This window comes from Aythya marila (genome assembly GCF_965140915.1).
Source record: "Aythya marila genome assembly, chromosome: 1".
Lineage (NCBI taxonomy): Eukaryota > Metazoa > Chordata > Aves > Anseriformes > Anatidae > Aythya > Aythya marila.
In genome coordinates, this window is record NC_139042.1 from 82,440,602 (window position 1) to 82,465,290 (window position 24,689).

Here is a 24,689-nt window from a genome sequence, read left to right on the forward strand (position 1 = left end):
ATGAGTAATTTCTTATGCAGGAGGAATTTCCTGGTAATGGTTTTGGAGGGAGTACCTACTTCGTGGTTAGTGGTTGAGTTTAATGGCCATTGCAGAACAGGCGTTTTTCTAGTGCCTGATTAAAAAATACTTGTAGGGAAGACACCTAGTGGACAAGTGCTGAAATGTAAGTAGAGCCACTAAAAGTTGGTGCCCCTATGCAGGTAGTTAGGTGGGGAAACCATGGTGGAAGTGCGTGTTCTGTATAGAAATACCTTTCTGTAGGCAAGACCTATACATAAAATCTGGAGGAAAGTCAGAGACTTCTCAGGCTTGTCTTTTGAAGAGAAGTGTGTAGCACCCTGGTTCATCTGTTACCTTTGAACAAACCACAGCTACAGTTAGCTGATATCCAAAGCCGGTTGTGTCCTTCAGCAGTGCAGTGAGTGTGTTTTCATTCTTGCATCACTTCAAGCAGTTTCATCATTTGATCCCTTTGCAGTTACCAAAAAATTGTAGTCTTCAGGTAACACCTACAGAATATTACGAATTTCTCATCTGGCTGCAGCTGTGGTTGTGTTTGCTGCCCAAAGCTCCCACTAACACATGAGAAGTGGCGTAGGCTTTGGGGCTCACAGTTTAATAAAGAAGCTGTGGAAAAGTCAAATAAAAGACAGGAATGGTGGAGAGAGGGGAGGAGGTCACCTGAACTTTTTGCCTTAACAGAAGGAGTTGGTTTGTTATTTGCCTTTGAGACTGAGTAGTAGGGTGATAGGAGCAGACAAGCAAATAAAGGGGCATTCAGAAAGTGTCTGTAGCTTTACCTGGAGTTTCTCAGTGTTGTGCTAATGAGCCTCCATCCCTCAATACCCTTCTTTCTTTGCTCCACTCTTACTGTTCCCATCCCCTCCTCTATCCTCTTTTACATCAGTGTGTGCCTCCCTTCCCTTTACTTCCTTTGTGTACTTGTAGCCTTTCTGTTTCTTTTTGTCTTCTCCCCTCCCCAGGATGGAGGATATAGTTTCTGTTTCTGTTTTCGTGTGTCCTTCCTGTAAGTACTTATCTTTTGTTCGTTGCAAGTTCCAGAACGGCTTCCAATTTCTTGGTTGCTGTAAGAAACAGAGCGTACAGCACTAGTGTTGTCTGTGCTTGCATCTGTACTCATCAATGAGGATTTGCTGCTGCAATTTGTCAGTCGAAGCCATGCTTGCTTCAGGAGGTTTATTGTTTCTGGTGTGTATATTTTTATTCAGCTTTGAACGTCAACACTGTCTCTGTGAGCAATTGCTATACGTTTTGAAAAAAGACACCAAAAAACGAGAAGGGAGATAGAGGGGAGGGAACATTCCTAGTTGTTTTCTTCAGCTTTGTTTTCAGTTTTAAAGAAATCCCCACTTGCCCAAGCAGGCCTTACTCAAAGAGCTGAGAGCAGTAGTCAGTGTACTTCCCCCTCATGCAGTGGCTGTTCTGGTTTAAACACCATGTTCATTAACTTGCTGCCTGCTGCTTAGTTATGTAGTAACTGGCATGCCCTTGAAACTTTAAATTTATTGCTTAGTGACTTCTAGAGGAAGAACGGAGCTGGAACTATCAACAGCTGACAGACTGCTGGAAAAAGAAATGGTCATTCTTAATTTAATACAAGTCATTTCAAACTTTCTTTGCTCTCTCTCATTTTTGTTAGTAAACAAAATCATCATCATTGTCTCTCCTTGTCTTGTAGCTTTGCCAATTTGAGAATTTACCCTCATGGATTAGTGTTGGTGGATCTGCAGAGCTACAATGATCAAACAAAAGGAAAAGAGGAAACCGATCGGGTATGAACCTTACTGTGTTTACCAAACTGCATAGGCAGTCACTTCTTTTTTCCAGGTCTATCAAAATCTATATCTAGATTAATAGATCTAATCTATATCTTCATAAAATGTTTTAAAATATCTAAGCTTGTTCAAACCTAGTGCTTACAGACAAGGAATAGTAGTGCTATATGAATATGCGCAGATGTGCATGTCCCGAGTCTCAAATTCTTTGCTGTAAAAGTTGTAAAGCCCTAACAGCCTCAGTTAGGGCTCAGTTCCTTTCCTGTACTCAGAGCAGTGAGAGAGAAGGGATGCTTAACCCACAACCTGGTGTACTAGTGTAGGATTTTCTTCTCTAATGTGGGAAATGGTGAGCCTTTATTTTAAAACTTCTTCCCCATGGAGAAATAATTTCTTCTCATCCAACATGAAAGCTTCAGAGCTGAGATATTTGGGGATAATGAAACCTTCTAGAATTCTTGTGCTCCCCCTTTGGGTTGCAGCTTAAAGGTCTGGCTGTTAACCCGGAGGACAATTGAATATAATGATGACAGCTGCTACGGTATGCACATTCTTGCTAGTAATGAAGCTAAGGCAATTAGCTAAGGCTAATTATTCATGGACTTCATGTTATATTGCAAAATCTTTCACTGCAGGTGCTACTTTTTATTGCCTTCCAACTAGTCTAATTTAACAGATGTTTTACATCAGGTGATCACTTCTATAAATTCCACCTCTCATTTGCTATTTTTTCAGCTTCTAGACAAAGTAGAAGAAAGAATGAAAGAATTATTTCATGGCAACATAAAAAGGGTAAAACGGTAAGTTCACGCATATATTTCCATATGTGTCTCTTGGTTGCTTAGTTGCTAAAGATAATAAACAAATTATACTGTATAATTTGCTATACAGCTGTGAATAAGGAGCCTGAAATAAGAATTTTTGTGTATTTTTTCTCCTAATATTTTAAAATTGGTTTATTGAAGATGCTGTGAAGTTTCTCATTATGTTCAGCTTGATCTTCAGTGTTGTTACTTTGGGCAAGGATTATTTCTTTTTGCTATTTTCTGCAACAGTTTCATAAAGCGGTGTGAGAAAAGGCAGACAGAAGGCAAGAGCTGGGGAGCCGAGGGTGGCAGCAGGACAGGCCAGGGCATGGACCTTACCAGGCCCTGTCCCACAGCTACTGAACGGGCCAAGCAGGGCAGGTGATGGCCAGGGCCAGCCACAGCACTGTGGCTGCCAGGCAGGGCCAGGGTGCTGAGGCAGCCCCATGGCCAAGCTGTGTGTCAGGAATGGCAAAAGACACGGCCAGGCCCAGGCCTAGCTGCAACCCAGCTCAGGCAAGGGCCAGGGCCAGAGCTGAGGTGCAAGCCCCTGGCATGTGGAGGAGGCCCTCCTGCAGCTCTGTCACACACGGGTCTGTTCCAGCAGCCAGAGCAGGGTTAGCCAGCATAACCCCACAGAGCTGGCCTTGAGTATGGGCAGCCAAAGCCCCAGTGGGAATGTATGTGTGTGCTTGTGGCCCTCCAAGAAGATAGAAATGCTTTGTAGCCATTTTTTTTATGTGTCACTGAAAGAAGATAATAACATGTTGTGCTTTGCAAATCTTCCCTCAGTTTGGTTTACTTAAATACAAGATTATATGTCAAACTGGGGGGATTGTTAACAGTGGGTTTTTGACTAGTGCGGAGAAAACATTCACACCAGTTGTTCCCCAGGGGTCTGGAAAGGGCACAGCTCACTTAAGTGTCTTCACAGTGACTAGCATCTTGGAGCAGAGGGAGCATTTGCTGTGGACATGAACTTCACTAGGTGATGCAGCAGTGTAAAATCAACAAGATATACCTTAAAGACAAGAAGCAAACTACAAAATGGGAAAACAACTAAGCAGTGCTGCAGCAGAAGACTCTGAAGGTTATAGGAGACTACATTTAAAGTGATAGTGATTTGAAAGTGTTGCTATACATTGCATATTGTATTTTGCATTGTGTGTAAAACAGAGAGGTAGTTAGTTGTTTTGCTTTACTTTGTCCTGGTAAAGCCTTACCTGGAGTACAGTGTGCAAATACAGATCATTTTGTGTATGTGTGTATGAAGGAAACGCTTTCTTAGAGGGCATTTTCATGCTGCAATATTATGTTGAGAGTTTGTGGAATCCCTGTGATAGGAACTTGTTAAGCATGGGTCAGGAAAAAGTCTGAGGTGATCTAGATTCATGTGGTTACCTTAGTATAGGAAGATGAACCTCTTAGAACAATGGATATGGTATGGATCTTGTAACACATGCCTCAACTTTTTTTAAATTTGCTTTGCATCCTTCTGGTGTTTGCTTCACACATCAGCTCTATCGGAATTACTGCTGCTGCAAATCATTTCTGCCTTTTTCCTTGACCTTGTGAATAGAAGCTCTTGTTGTCAGCATGTGCTGCCATCGTGTGGTTCAGTGAGGGTACAAAATATTTCTGATAAGTTCATAGATAGTCACTAGTGAATTTGCAGGAAGCTTGTCTGTCTGGTTTTCTCCTGCACCCTCACCTGAAAAAAAAACTAAATTTCTGGAGTGTATGTACGGGAAATTTGATGAACTGCATGCCTGCATGTTTTGCATAAAATGGAATTCAATCAGTTTGGTCAGTCGCTTGCATTTCAAGTATATTTTGTCTTTTCAGGTGTAATACTGATTTGAATCATACTTGTATTGGAATTAAAAAGAAAAAACAAAACAGCCTGCTTGCCCAGGTGCTTAAACCACATTAAAAAAGTATTGCAAGCTATCAGTTGAGATTTTACAATATGTGGATATCAAGGATTGTGCTTAAATACTGCAAACTTGGCTCAGTTTGAAGCACTGTAGTAGTTCACTTCTGTGTATGCATATGTGTTTAAAATATCTCTCAGTACAACTTTAGAAGGGTGAGACACTAATTTCAAAGAAATAGCATTCTTAGCTGAACAGAAGGTGGGAAGATGTTTTGTCATTGTTTTTTGTCATAAAAACAATTTTTGTATTGTGTCAATTACTAGTCGTGAACTAATTATTCTGCAGAAACTACTGTGTTAAGTAAATCCCTTCTCTTAGGGTAGAGGTACGCTCATATGCACATTGTGAACTTTGTTGTACATAAAGAATGACCACTGATATTTCATCGGTGCATTAGCAAGTTATGTATATTCAACGTCTCATAGGTTTCTTAAATTCCTTGAGCATTTGATCTTATAAATCCTCATTTACTCTTGTAAATACTTTCTATTTATTAAGCATAGTCGACAGGTTGTTAACAAGAAATAGAAAAAATAAACTTTATCAAATGTTTGGTAATTCCTCTTCTCCTTCTTATTTTTTTCCAGATTGCCAGCCATTTTGAGAGGAGGCGCCATTGATAGGTATTGGCCCACAGCTGATGGACGCTTGGTGGAGTATGACATAGATGAAGTTGTTTATGATGAAGATTCACCTTTTCAGAATATTAAGATTCTACATTCAAAACAGTTTGGGAATATTCTTATCCTCAGTGGGGATGTTAGTAAGTACTGTCTCACTGGAGGATCTTTGGCGTGAACTAATCAGAAATGTTTTCTCTGTTGCTTTGTCACAGTTTTAACAGATTACTAAGGGTCATGGTAATGATATATGAAGCTCCATATATGCATGTACATCTCTGCATTTAAATCAGAAATGCTGACCAGACGTAAAATCCAGAGTACAAACAAGATTTTTTTTTCTTTTTCCAAAGTTTCTTTCTTACTCTGGAAAGTAGTACAGGAGAATTAAAGTTAGTGTGTTCTCTACCACAGCTTGCTAACCCCTTCATTCATTTGATCTTTTACCTGTCTGTTGCAAGAGCAGCCTCTTGAGCAACCTCTCTTTGACAATAAACCAAACTACATTATCAGTCTTCAAAACAGTGGAATTCTCAAGCAGCATCCAGAAGTGGAAACTGGTGGTGGTGGTGGGGATAATCCTGCTGCTCTATTCTCTATCTGTGATGATGGAATTACCTCCTCAGTGAAATCAGCCATAACAGCTGTATCTTAACTCATTTAGCTGCTATATTGTTGAACTTCTTCTGCCTCTTTCTTCTCCAAAATACTCAGTTGAACTCTCAGTTAATAATAAAAGGTGACCCAACCTTTATGGGTGGTTCTTTATGTGTAGTACTCTGCTGACCTATGTATGATTGAAGGTGAACCTTGGAGAACGTATGTTACTGTTCTTGTAAACTGTGTAAGGATGCTATTTACTAGAAAACCTAGATATAAAGGAGTATGTTTTGTAAAGCCCCTTAATATTTATGTTGAAAAGTACTGACTGAAGTAGATGGGGTTGTTCCTGTCTGAGGTTAGGATAGCTAATTTGAGGCTAATAGCAGAGTAATTAAGAATTTTGCCTGTAGCTTTTTGAAATCACCAGAAATACCTCTAAGCATTCAATTTAGCTTTCTGCAGCTGTCAAGGGGACTTACGGAATTCTGTGCAGATGGCAGCTGTGAGTGTTAATACTTAAGTCATCAGCAAAGTATTCTCTAATTCAGTTAGTATTGTATCTGAATTGCCAAATTAGGTATCCAATACTTCTGGCCAGAAATTTTCATCTGAGCTTCATATGGAAATGAGGTTTTGTTTGAACACTGTCACAGCATGCCTCATAAAAAGGGACGTACGCCATTACTTATTTACCTTCCACAGGATTTGAAAATATTGCTCTATGTTATTCTTTTGCCGTGCAATTAAGTGCTGATTGGCAGGCATAATATTAGGGTATGTTTTGCGCAGCAGCACATCATTGCTTTGTAGCTCAGATCTGTTATTACAGCTGAAGAAAGTTATTGCCTGGTTTGAAGCTAATGGCAAACAAGTCATCAGAAGTCATGCTTCGGGGCCCTTCAGCAGTTAGGTATTAATGGTCATGCTTATGCTTCTGTGCAGGGAGCCACAGGGGTGCATCTAGGTTGGTCTTTTTAGTTGGGGTCCAGAGTGTGCTTCCAAAAGTCTCCTGATTGTCCTTTGCTACACTACTCTGAGGTAAAAATTCATGGAAGTGTGCCAAGCGTGGACATCAAGTCTTAAGTACCAACTGTTCTACTCTGCAAATGTGCTTCTCTTGGCACATAGTATGTGCTAATGCGGATGTAGCCGTTGTTGGGTTTTCACTGAGAACTGCAGAAATCCTGTATGGGATGCTTTCATTAGCTCTGGTAAATCACAGGCCTCCTTAGTACCTGACCTGTGTCTCAGAGAGCTGGGTTGTTTGTGTAGATGCTCTTGGTCTGTATGATATCACCTGTGGATTAATGAGAATAATTAAAGATGGTTTTGTCCAACTCTTTTTCTCTTTCTTCCATTCAGATCTGGCAGAGAGTGACCTGGCATATACCCAAGCCATAATGGGCAGTGGAAAGGAAAACTATGCTGGCAAAGAAGTGCTAATCCTAGGAGGTGGTGATGGGGGTATACTATATGAGATAGTCAAACTGAAGCCAAAGATGGTTACTATGGTAGAGATATCCTTTGACAAATGACTGATTGTTCATTTCAACATTGTGCATTCTGCATTTTCTCTGACGTCGTAGTGTTAAGCACAACTATCAGGCTCTAATTTGCATGAGGAGATAGGGTTTACATTGAAATTTATATTTTGTGTGCTTGGATAAGCCAATGACTACATCTTTTTGCATCTGTCGTGTGCTTTCAACTTCCCAACCAATACAATAATTATTGTGTAGCACTTTACACAGGACTGCGAAGGAACACTTCTCTCATCTGTCTGTGATGTTTTGTTACCACAGAAGATGAGTCCATCAAGTCAGTGGCTTTTCCTTTGTGTATTTTTTTTCTCTTATTTTTTTTTTTTATTAAAAAAATTCTTAAAAGCAAAGTAAATTAACAATAGGAATGTCATTTCTTGGTGAATTGTACTGTTGGCAGTATGACCAACTCTTTCCCTATCTTACAAATACTGATATAAATCAGGTATTTAACGTTCTGTAGTTGAAATAGTTTGTAACATTAACCACTGTTAGCCATTTGAAATGTTGATCATCCTAGTTTTTGGGCGCCCCTTGCTAGAAACAAAAATGGTGGTTTTGAAAATGTAGTCCTTATCTACTTTAGCTTTATGTTTTTTTTTGTTGTTTTTGTTTTTTAGTATGCTATCCTATTGTTCAAATTTCAAACATGAACAGTAATAGTAACCCACAATGCCAGAAATTGTTTAAAAAAAAAAAAACAAACACACACATCTTGAACGTCTAACTGAACTGGGGACAAATAACTAAGTTTGGCTACTGTGATGTGTAGCTAAAATTTACATATTATTATCCCTTTGTAAATTTCACCTTTTTGAGAATTTCTTTCTGAAGAAAAGGGAACAGTTACCTGTGTTATTTCTGGAATGTAGAATGCCTTAACTGTCTTCAAACATTGACCAAATGGTGATTGACGGGTGTAAAAAATACATGCGTAAAACATGCGGAGATGTCTTAGACAATCTGAAAGGAGAATGCTATCAGGTAATTTTTACTTTGCTTTCATCAAAAGTAATACTTCAAATGTAATTGCCTCTAGGTTGGAAGTTTGGTGTGGGAAAGTTTTTTTTGAGGAGAAGCCTTTTGATTTTTTTTCTTAATTTTGGGAAGGATTTGTTTCCATTTGTAATGATATTTCTAAACTTTAGTTGCCGTCAGTGGGGTTTGTTTTGGAAGTATACGTTAGCTTCAAAATACTTTTAAGTTTCCACTTGTAAAATAATTATTTATATCCCTTAAGGAATATGAAATATGAGAATATTTGTTGCCATAACTTAACAAATGAAGAGGAAATAACGGTAAGGATGCAGTGTTAAACATAAATTCTTTAAATTGATAAAAAGGAGAAGAAATGTGTATTGTTAGGTTTCCTGCCACTACTGAGAATATCTGAATTGGTAATACATTTTTTAAACATTGTTTTTAATTTGCAGACAAAATTTATTACCATTACATTCCTAGTGTACTAATAAACAGATAAATGCATGCAGCCCTGTGGTTAAGGATTTTACATGTAAGATCTCACAGAGCTTTCAAACTGGCCCAGGTGTGATCTGACATGTTTATTGGTAGCCCTTTTCCATTTTCATCACTGTGCCTTGAAGTTTTTGTAAATACTAGTTTACAGGTGTGAGTTTAAAAATGCTTGTAGAAAGTTAACAGAGAACTCACATGCTACTTTGCATGAGTCAGTGGCCCTTCATACAAATACCTCATTTTACTGGTGTGTTGGGAGACTGAAATGTCACTGTCAGAACAGTGGTCACCCAATAGTCAGAGCTAGGAAATTCAGTCCTGTGGTGCGTTGCACTTCTCACAATTCCTGCAGCTGTTTGTTTTCTTTATATGATGTGAAAAGTTGAAAATGGAGCCTGAAGTTAAATCCATGTTTCATATTGTACTTCTTTTTTTTTCCCTGCTTGGTCCATGTGAATCCGTGTTTGTTCCTTTTACCTGGTCAGTTCTAGGGTATTTTGAGGACTAAATACAATACTTCATTCTTTTAGGTTCTAATTGAAGACTGTATTCCTGTACTGAAGAGGTATGCCAAAGAAGGAAGGATGTTTGATTATGTAATTAATGATCTGACAGCTGTTCCAATCTCCACATCTCCAGAAGAAGGTTAATTTTCTAATTTATCTTCCTAAACTTCTGAGTATTTTCTCCATTTTCCTACTGCATAATAATTGGCAATTTGCATAAAAAGTACCTTGATTCTTGTCTTTCTTAATAGTAATCTGAGGAGCAGTGAACGACAATAACACATTTGTTCCTTTTGAATTTTTTCTTAAGTATTAGAAAAAATTAACAATAGCATAGAATGCTTTTAAACTGTGCACTTACATGAACTTGTGTAACTCTTGGGGAGTTTACATTCCAGTAGCCCATCCTCCCCAACCCTCCAAGTTAATTAAAATTTTAATTAAAACAAAACAAAATTTAGGGAAATTATTCTCAAGAAAACTAGAGAATACTTGATTCCACCATCACTACCATTGTGTATGGGGTGGGGTTTGATTGTTTTCCTTTTTGTGGTGTTTTTTACTATGTTTTTTAAAACTGTAGGGTAGCTACTCTATTGAAATGGTGGACATGTTGCAAATCTTGACTGCATAACAGTAAACAAGCCAGTGATGTTTTTTAATCATACTCTATACGCAGATTCCACGTGGGAATTCTTGCGGTTGATTCTTGACCTCTCAATGAAGGTCCTGAAGCAAGATGGAAAATATTTCACACAGGTATGATATCTGAATGTAAAGTATTGCTGTATATGTATTGCAATCAGGTACTTTAAAAAAAGAAAAAGAAAAAAGCTAACTTAAAATCTAATAGGAAGCTGTTTTTTTTCCTTTTAATAATTCGTTTGGGATTTTTGCATGGGGGCTTTCCAAACTAACCTTTCTTTTTTCATTTTCAACTGAAATTGTAAAGTCTTTGAACTTAAAAACATAATTTCAAGAATCAGCAAGGCTGATATTTTAGTTGTAAGCAGTTCTCAGAAAAGCAGAACACGTGTACTTCATAAAGATAGATATGGTTTTTAAGCTAGTAACTTCAGTAGTATAGTGTAAGACATGAAAATCTGTGTCATTCATAAAGGTGTAAGGATTTCCCATAGGTACAATGGGATGAGAAGATGAGTCAGTTGGGAGTAAATACTCTCTTCTTGCTTTCTATCCACTTCTAATGCAAATCGCTGATTTGACTTCTGGGAAGCAGATTTTGTTTTAATCCACTTGTTACAATGGTTGGTGTTTTATGAAATGTTTTATACAGTTCAAAGTTTTTTTTGTGTATCAAGTTTCTAATCCAATTCCATTTAAATATAATTTAAAACTTATACTTGCTACAGTATAGCCACCTCAGGTATAATGTAATTGTGGTAAAGCTTTCCTCTGAAGATATTTTCTATATGTAATTCTGAATATAGAGTGCCACAAAGCTGTGAGCAATTGTACAGAAACATGACAAGACCCAGCAGACGGATGACTGAAATGCCTCTGAAGCCGTATTTCTTTTGTGTCATGCCCATACTTTAACTAGTCTTCGGATGCGTGTAGCATCTAAGTGCAGCATTTTGAAATATCTCGTTAAGCTCTGAAATAACTCTGCTAAAATTATGCATTTGAGCACTCATTTAATATTCCAGTCAGAGCTAGCTTTCGGAGGTGTGCAAAGGAATTGGTTTGCTCTTAAATTGGATGGGTTCTTGAGAAATTTGAGTTACAGAACGAGGGGTGTTCTTTTGGCAACTTTACCGTGGTGCTTAATTTTGAAATGCAGTGGTTTTGTGGACAAGGTAAATTATCTTGTGGTTGAAATGAGATACAGCTAAAACAGTCCTATCATGCCGTAAATCTTAATGGCTTTTTTATTCTGTTAATAGTGGAAATACTCTGGACAGGTGTTGGCATTGAAAAGAGACTACATCTTTTAGACAGACCAAGCACTTGTGGTGCAGTGTTGCTACCTGTGACATATACAGTGAAACTGTGTATTTCTTTGTACATATGTCTTTAGTAGTGGATATGAAAATGGGTGTCTGTGGACTGCTATCTGTCAGATTTTGCAGAAGGACTCCTGGAGGAAGCTTATGCTGGAGTGATGGCCATGCTGCAGCCAGGGACCATGGAGGTGTTTTTTCTGCATCAAGCTGAAACCAGTAGAGGTTGGGACTGGTGCAGCCGTGGCTGGGCTAGACTGGGTTAGACTGTGGGCAGAAGTTCAGACATGACTGATACCGACTTTAGTAGCCAACCACAGTGACACACTGATGTGTTAGTTGTTAAATTACAGGCATTTTTAGCTCTTTGTATGTTGTCTATTTAAGTTACTTTTGTTCCAACTGTTAACTTCCAGGATGCCTGTCCTAGGTAGCAGGCTGCATTTTACTGCTGAAGAAATCAGAAGCCTGTTGAGGAAGCTGTGTTTTTAAAACCCAAGACCTTGTGTGTCATTCCTCCACCTGCTTTCTTGAAGTGCTTGTTGGTTCTGTAAAACAGAAAATATGTTTAATATCATCAAGAAAAGTGACTGAGGGAATGTCCACCTAATTGTTACGGCCTGGCCTTCACTGTGAGGAGGAGATGCCTGATAGGAAAGATGCTGGAAAAGTCATTGTCTTACTGGTTACTGGCAAGTAGCTATGGTTCCTTTTTCTGTCTTGGCATTATGTTGTACTACCGTTTGGATCTTGTCCTCTGTAGCCTGTCTTCTGACAGTTGTGCTTACAGAGGTTACCTTGTGTATCTCATTAGAATGTTATTTATTTCAGTGCTCAAGAAATCCTATATCCAAAAGGAAAACGCTGTTCACAAATTGGCAGACTCGAGTATTGTGTTGCTGCCTGACTCTCTTAAATACCACTGCTAGCAAAAATAAATGGAAATGCTCATCACCTGTTCATTGAGCTGTGAACAAGTTTTGGAAAATGTTACCTTTCAAGCACATAAACTGATTTTGGGGTGTTTTACAGCAGACGACAAGAAGGTGTATTTATGCTATCAGAAGGAGCAAACCACTGCAGGTATCGCTCAAGAAAGCTATCAACAGGCAGAGTCTAGACATGTCTAACTGCAGTGCTCTCCAGTCCACAAGTGCAGGCTGAAAAACAGTCTTCAGAATAGCTGGGGATGTTTGGGAAATGAAAACAATTGGTAGTAGGTTGGTAACATGGAAGCAATACAAGTAATATTGCAGGCTATAACTGCTAGAAGAAAATAGTTGTGCACTTCAGCTGTAGCTTTCTGTTCCCATTCAGTAATACTTTCCTCTAGAGTTCTGTGAACTGTTTGCAGTGTAAGTGAGAATTGAGTCTTTTGTTTAGGCCCTGTGATGTAGCTCTGAACTTCCAGATTTTTTTCCTGTTTTTTAATTGTTAAAATTTGATAATTTCATATGCATTAACTAGAAGAAATACTAATACACAAATAATTACTTAATGGTATTTTTGATTGACTTAAAATCCCAAATTCATCAACGTATAAGTGCACAAAAATACCTGGTTTTTACTTAATTGCATTGTGCAGATGGTGTGATGGCTTCTCTTTTCATCTGCGGATGACAAAATGGATGGTGCCATTGCTGTGCTCACTGGCTGTGAGTCTTCTTCTGCAGAGTTTATTCAATAAAGAATATTTGCAGGCTAATTTGATTTTGGTTAGATGTTGCAGGTTTTAATGCAGACACTGTATTTTTTGGATGGTATGTACATTACCAACAAACAAAAAAATTTGAGTAAATCTGCTGATGTTGACAGCTTCCTCTAATCCATATCCTTTCCTCTAATTGAGACCAAAGTGCATTAAGAATGAGGCATGGACCCTGACCTCAGAGCTGAGAAGTGTTCCCGGACCCAGAATTTGCAGTTACCTGTTCAGTGTTTGTATGCAGAGGCAAAAATTTTTTTAATTTTTACTTTTTTTTTTTTTTTTTTTTTTTTTTTTTACATTTTTTACAAATTTTTTGCATTTTTACAAAAGCCTGCAAAAATTTTGAGGGATGCTCTGGTAATTCCAGGAGTGTGTCAGATTGGAGTTCTGAAAACAACAGTTACCGAAACATGATGTTACACAGTGTGGAGAAAATTGAGAAGACTTAATTTTAAGTACTTTTTTTTAAACTTTGGCAGAGGTTGATCTCAATAACTGTATAAAGGGAAAGTGGGATTTAAAAGTTAAGGTGTGGAGCTGTTTTTATTTTCAGCTACTTATTTCTGAGCAGGACACAGTTGGTGTTTCCATGTGCTTGGCAATCAGCAGTGCAATACAGCAGTGTTCATGCACACTGTTTTTTGAGATTATTGAAATAAAGTTAATTGCAGCTTTTTTTTTCTTCTTTTTTTTTTTTTTTTTTTTTTTTTTTGTTTAATCCACATACTATTCTAACACATAACCTGGGATGCCATGCTGATCCTCAAAGCAGTCTCCCAGTGGTAATGCAGAAGATCCTTTCACCACTAGGTGGAGACTGGTAACTAACATTGTCTAACACTTTATTAAGACTTACAGAGAGACCGTAGCTGTGGAAAGGCTTTTCAGATTATTTATTTGTATTCCTAGGGGATGCAAGAACAGATGTGTCCAATTTTAGGATGTAGGAGGGTCTTTTTAGCTTGTTTCAGCTCTGGGGAGGTAGAAAGTACAATTTATGGATTGCATTCTCTGTTGCTATAAGTCTGTGCTTAAATATGTTGGTGAAAAATGCCTATGTAATTGTTGTATGCATCCGCCAATAGTAATAACAATGTGAGCACTTGTGGCCTTGCTTTTTAACCATGTCATCCACCTTGGGAGTCTTGCAGTCTTTGTAGGACCCGGGTTTTCCAGTGTACAAAGAGTCAGAGACCTTAACCTACAGATCTTGTAGCCCTGTGTCTGCATATAGACTTAATCCCACTACATTGATGCCTAAAAATCTCATGGCTTGCTATATTTCTGTTTTTCCTTCTCCTTCCGAAGCTCATGTTTCGAAGTATTCAGTGATCTAATACGGGTCTGTGAAGCCCTCAGCATTGTCTTCTCCAAGGGAAGCAAGTTCTCAAACTGCAGAAGGGAGAGAAGTCTGAGTCAGTGACTGTATCAGAACTCGGTGTATCCCAAGGTCCAGTTTCATCCCTGCTGGACCTTTCCAGTGTCTTGTTTTTGAACGCATACATTTTGATGCTGTTACGCCTTCTAAAAGCTAGTATAACTTCTAGGTTGCCCAAGTGATTTTCTAACTTCCATGAAATACCTACTTGTAAATACTAGTGTGTATGTTTTTTTGCTGAACCATCACTAATCCTATGCCCTCCACATAGCACTCCAGGATTGTCCAGCCACTGTGACGCTATGCTCTGCAAGGTGCTGAGACTGACTGTGAGTTGTCAATATGTGCCAGTGGAGTACACGTGGCTATGGAAATGCCTTTTTCTGTGCTCAATTTTTGCTCTGCTGATCTAATCCTTTGAGGTTGAGCAAGCTATCATTTTCTGCCTGTTTAAGAAGTGGAACCTTTAAAAATACCTCTGTATGGGAATTTACTCCTTCCTCTTCTGGGTTGTCTCTGCCAGATGAGGTGGAAATGTTCTCAGACCACTCACAGGTTTCATTTGAGCAAACAGCACTTACCACCGGTGCGAGAGATCAGATTTCCCCCACATGCCCAGTCCCTCGCCAAGCTGTCGCACCTTGGGACACTCTCTAATACAGTGTGGCCCTGCCCTCTGAGTGTCCAGACCATGGTTATGTTGCTCCATAGTTAAAATCCTTTTTTGGCTCCTGTGTGGGTTTTCTAATTATCACTTCCAAAGAGGGAGCAGGGTTCTCTGGTCTGAAACATGAAAGGAGACTGGAGGAACGTGTGCATGTCTCTGTGTGCGCCTGTGTGATTTCTTGGCAGTTTGGAAGTTTTTAAGGGGAGGCTTTTCCTTGGGTTACTGAGAGTTTAGTTTTAAACTAATTGATCACTTGGTCAGTGGAGATACCTGCAGTCAGGTTTGCCTCTGTTATCTCTTTAAAAGCTGTCCCTGTCATCCAAAACTCGAGCCTAGGTTTGATGCTAGGACTTCAGTGCTCCATGTATCTCCTTGCTTCTTAGTCACTCTGAAGTGAGGAAGGAAAGAAACCTTGGCCATGTCCAAATCCATCCTTTGACATTACAAAATAAAAATAGAAAACCATGTTAAATTAAAAGTAAAAATTAACCTTCTCTAGTGCACTGTGGCAGAGAAAATTTCCAGTCACAATGGCATGTAGGGTAAGGTACATAAAAATGATGTCAAAGAAATGGACAGGTATGGAGAGAGGGACCCTTCCATCTGTTTTCAAATCACTGGTTTACTGTCCAAGGTCAGAGGAAGCATAGTGGCCTAGATTGAGCTGAACTAGTTGATGAACACATCCCCTTTACAGGTAACGTTTTAAAGTTAACTGGAATTAATAGGGCTAATTACTTTATTTTAAGGAATAGTTTTTAATTGTCTGCCCAGCACTGTATTTGTTATTTAAATTGTTTTGTGTTGTGTTGTAGAAACTCAAACTAAAACCATTGTGCTCCAGAATTTATACCTTGTGAAAGCGAAGAATAATTGGTGTTGGGAGACAGACACGAGCTGTCAAAATGTGTACAAGCATCGAGCAGACTCTGAATGCAAAGACTGTGAAACAGTTCAGGAATCATCAGTCATGAGCAAGTTAATGAGATCCGTTAATCTCTATGTTGAAAACTACCTCAAATACATCAGTGTCAAAGGGATACTTGTTAAGGATTAAAAAAATAAAAAGGCAACACCACTTGCATTCTCACATTTCTCCTCTGTCAAATTGTTTGATACGGGGGAAAAAAAAAAAAAGATTAACCAGGGGGGCAGGGAGTGGAATTTGGTAGGTTTTTTTCTTTTTCTGTATGTTGAAAATGGACTGAACAGTGTGGGAGGAAAAAGGCTGAATTTTGCTGATCTCCCTTTAAAAAGAAGAATAACTGGGGACTCATCAGTTTTGAATTTTATTAAACGCTGGTCAGTATTAGCTATTACTTGAGTGTATAGGGGCTGTTTAGAACATAAAATGCATTGGTCTACCATTTAACTATTTTTGTTAGGTGGGGAACTTTGTGGATTATCTGATTTACCTGACTGATCACTACGGTGCATTCTGGGCATGGTTCCCTGTGTCATATTTTAGTGATGCAAGACCATCTAAATGTGATCTACTGATCTTAAAACTGTAGTCTTAGTTGAAAGATGTTAATAGAAAGTGTTAATAATGGTGATTTTTTTGATACTTTTTCTCATTACTGAAATAAATTAATCGAAGTTTTATAGGCTTTATTTTTTTTTTAATTTCTATAGCTTTTTGTTGAGTTAAATTTGAATAATTACAAAAAAAAAAGTGACTCTTCAGAGTTACATTGTCCTGTGGTGTGTGTTCTGAAGGACAGGTTAAGGTATCTTTAACTTTATGTAAGATCTTGATGAGGAGATTGCGAATCTGGGAACTGGGTTTGAAAAAGTAAAAACTGCTTATTGGCAAGTTTCATTGTTCCTGTAATTTGTTTGTCATGCTGTTTGTAGTGATTTGTCTGATGCTGAAGAAGGGAGAAAGGATGAAATACTGGAACAGCAGGCTGAGAAACTGAGTATAGATACTTATATCTCATTGTGTATCCTATTAAACTTCCTCCGTAATGGTGGTATGCTCCATAAATTACCTAGCAGTGGTTTCTATTTATGACTCAAATTGCACACACAGGTTGTTTTTTTTTTCCTTTCTTTCCCATTCAGTCTGGTGTTGAAACAAAATTATATGTTTGTAAAGGGAGGCTGAACAAAATAACTGCTGCAGTTCCCTGGATAATAATAGGTTACTAAATAAGCGTTTCAGTAGTCTGTTGTGCTCTGAGCAGTTGTGCTGAGTTAGTGCTCAAATCTTACCTTTTTACAAATCTCCTCTGTTCTCTGAAACATGGAAATCATTAAACCTGTCCAAAACCAAGTGTTTTAAAGCATGCCATCTTCCTTTAACAAATAACCACGTGGCACATCATGCCCATACTTACGGCAAAATTGGAATTAAATGCATGTTTTATGCAAGTTTTTTTTTTTTTCAAAGAGAACTTGCAAGAACATAATTTTTTAAAAGTCGCTATGCATAGTATATATTTTTAATTTTACATTTTCTTTTTTCACTTGTGAAAATTTGAGCATGCTGAAAAAAAATCCAGAGGAAGAACAGTGAGATAAAGTGTCTTTTCATTTATTCTGAAAGTATGAAAGTTTAAATACATCATAGTGAAAAATAATACTGCAAGCAAAGAAGTAAAAAAAACAGTTTAAATCCCAAAGTCAGAATGTGCATTACATGCTTTATTTCTGGTTATTATCTGATGTTGTTATATGTAAAAAACAGTGTTGATAGGAGCTGTTTAGGCATACTGGTTTTAATAAGATCTTGGCTTGTTTCAGCCTCTGCCTCATTTGTAAGAGCACGTGTGTTTGTTCGACAAACTTACGTGAATTCCTCACTTCATGAAAATTAATTTCAGTTGTGTTTGTGAGCACTTAATTATTTTAGGACCATTTCTAAACATCTGTGAGCACTGAGAAACAGAAGTTAAACAGAAAAATGCAGATTTCTTAAATAAAGACTGGTCTCTTGGAGCTAAGTTTTGCTGTGTGTTAGCAGAGTGACTTAGGCATGTGAGGTGCAAGCATTTTGGAAGTGTTGAATTAATCCTTTGTTCCTGGGATCCTCATAGAACTAGACCTTTGTTTCGAGTTACAGGTCTAGAAATATTGAATAAGCTGTGTCTGTAAGAGAAACAAAGTTGTCATATATATGTGTGTGTTTAAATATTCTGTTCATATGTTCAGCCAACTTTCAGTGAATCATAATGCTTAAATAATAATTTTCTCTGCTATGTGCTCTTGAATTAGTAGGCTCAAGTACAGATTCTAGTACTTGGGTTTTGGAGGGGAGGCAAGAAACTTGATGAAGATTTTTAATAAAACGTGCATGACTGTCGTATTTCTTTGCCTAATGTGTGTTTGTTCAGTCTGTTGGTGTTCTGTGGGCTCACTCTTAGCTCTAAATCTTCAGCAACACTATGGATATGGATAATCACACCTCTGATTAAATGAGAGCTTTTTCTGTATCAGCATCACAGGTATATGTTGTCATGGCTTGCTTGTTAACACTTAGCCTCAGTCAAGTTTGTGCTTATAACCAGGAGATCTTTTTTTCTGTTCCTTGCCATTTGTAGTCATTGAGATGTGTTTGTATTCCAGGAACTATTTGATTTGTTTATGTAATGTTTATTTAGCTGTCTGGGAAGGAATGCTGTGAGTTCGGTGTGTCTGATATTTCATAGTTGCACCATTAGAGAAAATCATGTAAGCACTAATTTTTGTTTTGGTCAGAAAAAGATATTACTAATATTTTCTTACATGAGATATTACATAGTTCCAAGAAAAAAAAAAAAAGATAGCAAGTGCTTCTATTTCAGAAGTCATATCCAGCAGCTCAAGACAGCGTGACCTACAGCCACAGAACTTCTGCACAATTTGATTTGTTTTGTCATACTGCTCTTTGGAATAATTGGTTTAAAATGAATAGATAATGGGATTCTATACTGCCTTTTAATGTTTTAAAACCTACACAATGTTAAATAATTGAGAAAATCTGGATGTTGTAATACTGTTTATGGATACATGTAAGCGATCACAAAGAAAGTAGCTATTGGCTAGATGTTAAAGGTAAACAACACGTGGTGGTCTACTTTAACTAGAAGTGCTAATGTAATGGTTGCTTCTGCTAATGAGAATAGCAGAATTTATTCTATATTTATTCTTTCTTGCAAAGTTACAAATTGTTGTTTGCTGCATGCAGGATGAAGACGAAATGTTCAATATTCACTTTAAATATTAAATGTTAAGAACTGCGTGTGTCTGGTTTTGAAGTATATGGGAGCCTTGTATTGATGTCAGCATACATATTCATCTGCAATTTTGCTGCTTTTATTATAACCAGGACTTTTCTTTTTTCTTTAGGGAAACTGTATCAATCTGACCGATGCCTTGACTCTGTATGAAGAACAGCTTAGCAGGCTTTATTGTCCTGTGGAGTTTTCAAAAGAGATTGTGTGTGTTCCCTCCTACATGGAATTGTATCCTTAAAGACTGAAAAAGGGTAGAGAGTGTTTTAATAAATTGAGCAAGCCTAGACTGCTTGGAGGTAATGAATTTGAATGCAAGAAAACACTTCTAACTTAAACAGTATTAATATAGTTTATTTGCTATGAAAAAGCTGCAGTTTTATTTTTGAAGATTGTTGCAGAAATTATATTTTAAAGATGTCATAAATTCATAGGTAGTGAAATGATCAGCACCTTTCAAGAGCAAGCTGTGTTTTTCTTCATGTTTTGGAGTGTTGCTGAGTAGTTGCTTATGCAGTGTAGAGTAAACTGTATGATGAGGGTAATGCTGCACAGGAGTTCTGATGAGACTGTGTTGTTTTGTTTTTGTTTCCCCCGCAAAACCAAAACAAAATGACAACAACAAAAAACCACCTATCTCTTCCTCTCTCTTCCCCAGTTCCCTGCAAAACCCTTAATAAACTGACATCATACATATGTCTCAAAGTAGATCTTAATAGAAAAAAAATGGATTCATAACAAACATTATTAATTAATGATATTGAAAAAATACTCCAAGTGGTGGGAGGGAGGTATACACATTTCTCTGCAACATTCTCATTCCAAAAAATAACTCTTCAGAACTTCTTCATTTTGTGGGTGATGGGTAACCTATACAACGAGCTGGAAGTTACAGCTTCAAGCCATGAGCTCCAGAGGGGCATTTTGATCTGCCCTCTTGTGTTTCAATTTGCTTTGGGTCTTACATTGTTGCAGGAAGCATGGCCAAAAGCACGACAGACACCAGTAGAGTCAGATCATGCTCCATTTTATTGCCCAAATAGCCTAACTTTTATAGTGAACTTAACAGGGGTGGATAGTGTCTCACTCAAGATTATTGGTCAAAAACACTCAGACAAACAACTAGAAGAAAACAACCCCACCTGCAAGAAAACAACCCCCTTGTGATTAGCAGTCACATAGACCTTGTCCTTGAAGCCAGCTGCTGGCAACAGTATTTTTCTGAATTCCTCAATTGGGCGATGTGGGAACACTGTCATGGGAACTTCTCATAGTTGCCCTGGTAGCTTGGTTTGCTCAGCTATAGCAAACCATGGGATTTTCGCTGTTTCAAAACATCCCTCAACATTACATGCCACTTGTTTGTGATCTCCCAGGAAATACTTCTGTGTAGTAATGCCTGCTGTGGCTGTCCATTTTGTAATACAAGAAGTCTTTCCAGGATCTGGTTATCCATAATATATTAAGTCAGTGAAACTCTTGACACAGCCTTTCTTCTATTTCATGTGTTCATTTTGCCTTCCTTCTCTGTCTAAAATCTCAATACTGTTTAATACCATAGCTTGCTGTTCTGGACACCATACTGACTATAACAAGCTCCTGTTTCTCATTATTTTCATGTCTGCATTGAAACTCAGATTTGATCTTAACATTTTCAAGACAAAAAGGAAACAGTGAAATAAAATATATATGAAGATACTTACCCATGTAATTTACAACCAGATAAATTGTTTAAGATCCTTTTGCCTTCACAACTGCAGGCCTTAAATATGTAAAGTGCCTGTAAATGAATTAAGTAGAAAATTGTACTTCTTTCCTTTGAAAAATGCACTTATTTCTAGTATGTAGGCTGGCAGACAAGAAATATTTTTATCAGAAAAAAATAAAACCATTAAATAGGTATAACAGAGCTTGAAAGTGAACAGTTCTTAGAGAAGTGAGGCAAGCTCTTTTAGTTTGCTTTTTCTGACTAAATTAAGAACGTTATGATACAGTAGTGTAGATACAAGAATATTTAAAAAAGTAATTAAATGACTTCAGATTAACCCAAAGGAAGATACATATTAAAAAAAAAAATACATATATATGTATATAATACACCTTCTTAACTCTGACTATAAATTTGGTTTTGGACTTCTGATATCCATTTATCTGCATTTTGAGTACATGTTATCACCTTTTTTGAAATGTAGATTTTGAAACAAAGTATGAATCCCAATAGAAGATTATACCTACGTGATATTTCACGGATGACAGAAATGTGGTTGCTTACGGTAGAATTACTAGAACTAATTAAAAAATAAGGGTTTTATTTCTTTCTTCAGAAAGTCACTTATGTGATGTTCATTTAGTGCCTGAAATCTCTTGAGCAATTGTATGAGTCTTTTGACTTATGCAAATGCTCATTTTCATAATCTGACCAAAAATTAGCTTTATGGGTACCTGAATGCAGCCAAAAATGCTAAAGGAATCTTATCATATTTTATAGTTGCTTGTTTTCCCTACTTCCAGAATAGTAGCTGTGTGTAACAGCTGCTTGAAATTCTGGTATTTACTAGTGTTGCCTTGGGGTTCATCTGAAATTCAAGTAGCTATTGACATAAAAGTCAACTCTCTGTTTTAAGGAAAGTGTATTTGTCCCTGAGGTCTCCATCAGGACACTATGATGAACATGCAGGTTCCCATCTGAAGCATGTGTGACCTCATTGTGTAAACAGAGGAGCATATATCTTTATGCGAGTCTATATTGGTTATGCTAAATTTTAAATTCCAGAAATCTGTGACTAACTGCAGCAGTTGCCATAGCTCTAAAAAAGGTGATGTCCATGTCTCATCTTCCTGTCTGCTCCTTTGAAGCTGCTGGAATTATGCACCTGCTGAAGGTCCATATGCCACTGGAGGAGTAGCAAAGAGAGTAGTCACACAGCTGCTAGGTGCTCCGTGGTGTTTGCTTCTAGCTCAGTCTGGGTGACAAAGTTCTGCTTTTTGAAAAGTATTTGGGCACCTGGAGCCAACACCATAGAAGCTTACAGAGGAAAAACCAAGCCAAAATTTAGATTCATCTGTTCAAGTGAGCATTCAGCAGAACCCCTGTTGAGGCAGTCGGGATCCAGTAGACAGTTAAATGATTGCCTAGTAAGATACTTGTTTCAGCTACTGAACATCTCAGTATTACTCATGTGTCTGATTTTGTTGGTGTAGGGCCTCACAAATTTGTCAGCTGGATGTCACTTTCCTATTCAAGATTGCTATCAAGTAAATAAGCAAGAGGTATCCCAGTTTGGTGAACTCCTGATTGAAGAGTTGCAGTTTTAATTGTTCTTCCTGAAGTAATTCTGTAGTTTGTTCAGCGGTTGCAATGCAAAATGTACAGCCTGAAAATCTGCAGCAGGGATGAGGAAACACGGGTGTGCAAAGGGTTTCTATTTCAGTGGAAATGGGGTCCTCTTTTAAACTGGTGAGCAAAAAAGAGGATCCAGAGAGATTTCACTTTTGAGATTTTTGCCTAACCCATCTTTATGACCTATAAGAAGTTTTCAAAATTAAAATATAAGTGAAAAGAATTACTTCCAATTTAACTATGTACTACCTACTTTTTTTTTCCTTGACTGCTCATTTTCTCCAGGTGGGTATTCTACACTATTTGGAAGAAATAAACTGAAGTCTGAACATCAAGATTATTCAAGATTATCCTAAATGTACATGCTGCATGGAGCATATAGGCCTGCCACGTGCTGCATATTGGCATCTTGAACCTTTAAATTATATGCTGTAGATGATCCTGAAACTTAGTCATCCTATTGATTGTGAATTCTTTAAATGTTTTTTATTATTATTTTAATTTAAAAGCAAATGGAAAATGTATATTTTGATGAGCTAGGGTGTTATTTTTGAAAGTCAACTTACAGATGAGTAAGCAGCAAAACTATATGGCTGCTGAATGCACTGAACCTTTAGAATGTGATCCTTTTTAGTTTTTGTAGTTCTTCACAAACTGATTAAAAAAGACATCTTGAGCATTTCATCCCTGAGGGTGGTCCATGGAGTTTTTGTTTGTTTGATTGTTTTTCACCAGATACTTCTTTAACTGATGGTGCTTTTCAAGGATGGAGTTTTTTCTTTCATACTTAAAATTGAACACTGCAGTGCTTCCATATACAGAAGATGGGCATAACATTAAAAAAAAAAAAGTGGGGTGGAGGAAAAACAAAAACAACTTCTGAAAGGATACCCCAAATCCTTCACTGCAAAGGGAAGAAAACTAATTTTAAATTTTATTTACTGTAGTTTCATTCATTCATGATATTTCTGTAATCTCTTCCATAGGAGAAAAGAGTCTTTGACCATTCACCTCATGGACATCTTTAGCTGCTACCCTATCAATTACTTAGATTTTGAGATTTTGGTGTGGATTTAACAGTAGTTTATAGAGGTACTTTGAACTCTTACAGCACAGTAATTAAAGCTGGGTTCTCATAAGCACTAGGTTCTTGAAGAAGGAAGGGTTGCTTAACAGGGAAGAGAAATGTGGATGTGTTACAGATTCACGTGCACCAGTATTTCTTGAATGTTTTGGGGCAAATAGATATACTTGAGTAGTGTATGGCCTGATTGTATTGGTCTAGACCGACCATGTTATGAGAGGCTCTTGCTGAATTACCACTTGCAATTTAATTATCAGTGGAAGCTAGGTTACACTGTAGTTTTGTTCTGAAAGAGAAAACATTTTTCTTAAACTGTTTATCATGTTGTTTGAAAAGCTATATTTTTGTAAGAATGTGCTTAAGTACTGACTAAAACATTGTTTTAACATTTAAAAGATTTCACATCAGAGGAGGTAGGAAGGATATAACCATTCTGTACACTTCTGTACATTACCAAGGTAGAATAAAAAGTGCACTATCCCAAAGCACTCTAATCCGGAACTACAATGATGTTTGTTTTTTTTTTTTTTCCCTTCAACACTTAGTCTTCACATTTTCTTTGTTTTGTTGTAGAGAGTTGATTTATTTTTCCTCCCACAAAACTAAAATACTAGTGTTAATGAAAAAACAAAATTCACTCCTAAGATCTGTATTCCTAAATCATACATAAAGAAGAGTTTTACGTGTCCCACATACATAAACTGTTGATGAATTTTCAGTAACCCATACAGAATTTGAGTGATACTGGAAAACTTGTAAAAATTTGCCCTTCATTTAGAGCATAATTGTATAATTATTTTTGTATGTACAGTTGTGCTGTTAAACTGCTTTTAGTTTGGAGAGTCAAAGAGAAGCGTTCTTCCCTCTTAATGGCTTGAAGTGATTCCTGTTAGTGCTGATTCCTTGATACACATGGGACACAGTTCTTCCATGGCCTAAGGCCCGTGTATGCCTGTGTAGTCCCAAAGAGCAGAGCCTCCTTCTGAACAGGGCAGAGAAAAGTGTCTTGCATTTCCCTAAATGTTTTAACTCTATTGTATCCA

The 24,689-nt window shown here is 37.5% G+C and overlaps 1 protein-coding gene across 1 annotated transcript in view; it reads left to right on the plus strand.

Annotated features, from left to right (window-relative positions):
• SMS (spermine synthase) overlaps nucleotides 1-23,246 on the plus strand; it is a 45,104-nt gene extending 21,858 nt beyond the window's left edge. The window contains exons 3-11 of the mRNA XM_082766221.1: nucleotides 1,703-1,796; nucleotides 2,535-2,599; nucleotides 5,130-5,305; nucleotides 7,128-7,282; nucleotides 8,201-8,290; nucleotides 9,313-9,427; nucleotides 9,968-10,047; nucleotides 19,338-19,453; nucleotides 22,848-23,246. Coding sequence (XP_082622347.1) covers nucleotides 1,703-1,796; nucleotides 2,535-2,599; nucleotides 5,130-5,305; nucleotides 7,128-7,282; nucleotides 8,201-8,290; nucleotides 9,313-9,427; nucleotides 9,968-10,047; nucleotides 19,338-19,453; nucleotides 22,848-22,878 — 922 coding nt within the window. The 3' untranslated portion in view covers nucleotides 22,879-23,246. The remainder of the gene's footprint in view (nucleotides 1-1,702; nucleotides 1,797-2,534; nucleotides 2,600-5,129; nucleotides 5,306-7,127; nucleotides 7,283-8,200; nucleotides 8,291-9,312; nucleotides 9,428-9,967; nucleotides 10,048-19,337; nucleotides 19,454-22,847) is intronic.
• Nucleotides 23,247-24,689: the final 1,443 nt, after the last annotated feature.